Genomic DNA, 4,000 nt, shown 5'->3' with positions numbered 1-4,000 from the left:
TTTTTTTTTTTTTTTTTTTAAAGTGCTAACAAAGCCCATTATCTCTAAATGGACTGTCTGTGTCTGTGTAATGATTGAAATATAAGCGCATAAAGTATATAGAAATTACACATCTAAATTGGATAGTCAAAACTTTTTAGACTGATGTCAGCAATTCTGTTACCTTGGCAATCATTACATACAAGTATACTTTATGTGCTTGCCAGACTATAAGATAATTCAGTCTTAGTGTAGCCATTCTTTACTATCTAATGTAAATTAACATATGACTGGTGAAAATCCAAAATCTACAGCTAGAACCAAAGCAGTCATAAGCTACTCTGAGACAAATGCCACAAACAGCAGTGCCCAGAATTTCTAGTGATTTCTTGGTCTAATGAAAGACCTATACATTTAATTGAACCGTTTCTTAGCCCTTCTCAGAAGGCTGGTTTTATCCAGCTTAAATCCAAATCCAATATTGTTTTTTTCTTAATACCGGCCCAGAATTTAGAGTTATTGATTTGCTTTTATCAGTAACAGAGTTAGCAGGATGAGTCAGCAGCCTCTGAACCCCTCAGGTAGGAAGACTGTAGAAGGTACTTAAAAAACCATTTATTACTAGAAGACTGAATGAGATTAACTTTAAAAGTTAATAATATTTCAGTTAGATAACTTGAAAACAAGGGCTCCAAATGGTAATCTAGATAATTTGGAAAGTAGGGTTTATCAATTGACATGACATATCAGCCTCACTAACACCCAAGCATAACACTGTCTTTTCAAAATCGTCAGTAATTCATATGTAAATAGCAACACAAGCTAGTAATTTCCTTACTAAAAGTGATATGCTTGTGCCCTCTGGTGGTAACATTTAGCATATTCCCCTGATATTGCATACATTGTGAAATATAAAAAAGTATATTTGTATTTGAGAATATCATCAAAATTTGAGATAACAAATGTGGTTTGTTTTTGTTTTTTGTTTTTTTAAAAATGTGCTAACAAAGCCCATTATCAACAACAAAGAAATGATGCATTGTGCTTCTGGATATATATTTTGGCCTTCAGACACATTTTTAACAAGATAAATCCCTGAGCCCTATTCACAGGAATCAAGCTGACAGCTACAGGAATCTTAGTAAACTGGTGGTCTATGATAGGCAATTCCTAGGGATTTACATCTTGGTTCTAGACCTTAACTGAGAAATTTTTGCATTTTCCAGCTTGGCTTTTACATCTATGGGTTTCTCAAAAAACCTCACCAATGCTGGTTCATTCAACAGCGATGCAAGAATCTGTTCAAATGCAAATGACCACTGGCTCCCTGTTTTTTCCTCACTGGGTCCTCCAGAAGCACAGACAGTACCAGAGAATCCTTTGGCTGATGATGTAGGGCTATGTAGTTTCCTTCCAACTTCTTCCATCCTGAGTAAAAGGCTGGTTACAACAGCAATGGCTTGATATAATGATTCTTCTTCAGGGTCCTCATGAAATAAGTTATAGAGGGTCTTTGAAAACTGAATAAACTGAAACTAGAAGACACAAGTTGAAAATATCACATTTGAATATTAGACTTAGCAAATATAAAGAGAACTTAGAAGTGAATAGTCTCCTATATAGGATTTGTACCACAGAAGCTTCACCCTAGAAGTTATAAGAACTGGTGATTAATCCCAAAATAAATCTTGGTTCTAGAAAGTTGAGTATGGGCCAAGCGCAGTGGCACACGCCTGTAATCCCAGCACTTTGGGAGGCCGAGGCAGGTGGATCACCTGAGGTCAGGAGTTCGAGACCAGCCTGGCCAACATGATGAAACCTCGTCTCTACTAAAAATACAAAAAATCAGCTGGGCGTGGTGGCAGGCGCCTGTAATCCCAGCTACTCAGGAGGCTGAGGCAGAAGAATTGCCTGAACCATGGAGGCAGAGGTTGCAGTCAGCCGAGATTGTGCCACTGCACTCCAGCCTGGGCAACAAGAGAGAAACTCCATCTTAAAAAAAAGATGAGTATGAAGCATGGAAAAAAATTGCATTTAGATGCTCTCACTTATTGCCTAATAGCAGTACATTTTATCCAGACTAATTCCTGGACTGTTTGCCTGCCAGCATTACTTAAATGTTAGGTGCTTTTTTTTTTTTTTTTCCTAGACAAGGTCTTGCTGTGTTGTCCAGGCTTGAGTACAGTGGTACAATCATAGCTCACTGCAGCTTCCAACTTCTGGGCTCAAGTGATCCTCACACCTCAGCTTCTCAAGTGGCTAGGACTATAGGCACATGCCACCATTCCTGGCTAATTTTCACATTTTTTGTAGAGACAGGATCTCACTATGTTGCCTGGGCTGATCTCAAACTCCTGGCCTGATCTCAAACTCCTGGCCTCAAGTGATCCTCTCCCACTTTAGCCTCCCAAAGCACTCAGATTACATGCATGAGCCACTGTGCTGGCCAGGTGGTACTTCTAATTAGGCAAAGTCCCTTTGAAGCTGTCCTCACAGGGTGAACAAGAATTCTGGACAGAAATATAGTTATAATTATGCATAAATTAGGCTGCACTTGGACCTGCTTCCATGTAATGAAAAGTCACTGACATTAGAATCATAAGGCTTTTGTTTAAGAATTGTTTAAGATGTTTAATCCTGAATTCCAGCAAAATAGCTGATGAAAACCAGTTTGAAGACCCCGACAGAAGAACAAAACCAGCATGAGAATAGTTTCTTCATCTCCCCGTCCAATGATTACACCCTGCATTCTTCGACCAATGATCTCCACACTTTGGCCCACTCCAAACCCCTTAAAAACCCTAGTCTCAAACTCCTCGAGGAGATGGATTTGAGGCCTCCTCCTATATTATTCAGCAACCCTACAATCAAACCTCTTTCTCTGCTGCAACCTGATGTCTCGGTTTACTGACTTGCTGTGTACATCAGGTAAAGGACCTATTATGGTTACACCGTATTTCCCTACACATAAATCATTCATTCGTTAACCAATTCTAACAATTAAAAATGAGTTCCACTTAATCCAAAATGGCTGGAGTGGGTAGCTCAGCCAGAAGGTGGGCGGATCACAAGGTCAGGAGATCGAGACCATCCTGGCTAATATGATGAAACCCTGTCTCTACTAAAAAAAATACAAAAAATTAGCCGGGCATGGTGGCGGGCGCCTGTAGTCCCAGCTACTCGGGAGGCTGAGGCAGGAGAATGGCGTGAACTCAGGAGACGGAGCTTGCAGTGAGCCGAGATCGTGCCACTGCACTCCAGTCCAGACTGGGAGAGAGAGCCAGACTCTGTCTCAAAAATAAAAAAGAAAATTTAAGGAAGAATAAGTTCTGGGACCAGCTAGTAGTACAAGGTGACTCCAAGGAACACTGTTTTTTTTTTGAGACAGAGTCTTGTTCTGTCACCCAGACTGCAGTGCAGTAGCACGACCACAGCTCACTGCAACCTTGACCTCCTGGACTCAAGCAAACCTCCCACCTTGGCCTCCCAAAGTGCTGGGATAGAAAAAACATAAGCCACCGTGCCCAGCCCAAGGAACCCATTTGGACATGTTTCTCTTTAAAGGCTGAAGTGGGGCCGAAGTTGACAGATAAACTGGTTTGCCTGCTAATTGCACCTTGATGATCCATAGATATTCCTAGAAGATACCTGTCAATTTACAAAAGCAATTCCAACTTAAGAATTCTACAAGTCAATCATCCTACCAGAAAAGTTTACTTGTAAATAAAAATCATATACAAAAGATATACTTCATGATAATATATTGTAACATTTTCTTTCTTAATCTACAGTTTTAGTGTTCCTATATAAATATAAATATATATATAATATATTTTTCTGGGTTCCTAGTTCACAACTCCCATAGTCCTTTGTTACAGTATTTTCTTATAATGTTGGGTGTATTAGGCCACAGGGGCAGGCCTCAGAAAACAGAATCTTCTCCCCACTCTAATCTTCTTCCAACCTTCCTTTATTCCTTCCTTCCTTCCTTCTTTCTTTCCTTCCTTCCTTCCTTCCTTCC

General features: G+C 40.0%; 1 protein-coding gene across 1 annotated transcript in view; it reads right to left on the bottom strand.

The window, feature by feature from the left end:
- TBC1D8B (TBC1 domain family member 8B) overlaps nucleotides 1-4,000 on the bottom strand; it is a 33,724-nt gene continuing 29,724 nt past the window's right edge. Inside the window, exons 13-14 of the mRNA XM_017854104.1 lie at nucleotides 3,528-3,616; nucleotides 1-1,514 (exon numbers count right to left, since the gene is read on the bottom strand). Coding sequence (XP_017709593.1) covers nucleotides 1,158-1,514; nucleotides 3,528-3,616 — 446 coding nt within the window. The 3' untranslated portion in view covers nucleotides 1-1,157. The remainder of the gene's footprint in view (nucleotides 1,515-3,527; nucleotides 3,617-4,000) is intronic.

This window comes from Rhinopithecus bieti, unplaced genomic scaffold, assembly GCF_001698545.2.
Source record: "Rhinopithecus bieti isolate Rb0 unplaced genomic scaffold, ASM169854v2 scaffold_38787, whole genome shotgun sequence".
Lineage (NCBI taxonomy): Eukaryota > Metazoa > Chordata > Mammalia > Primates > Cercopithecidae > Rhinopithecus > Rhinopithecus bieti.
This window is presented reverse-complemented; position numbering and strand designations above follow the sequence as displayed.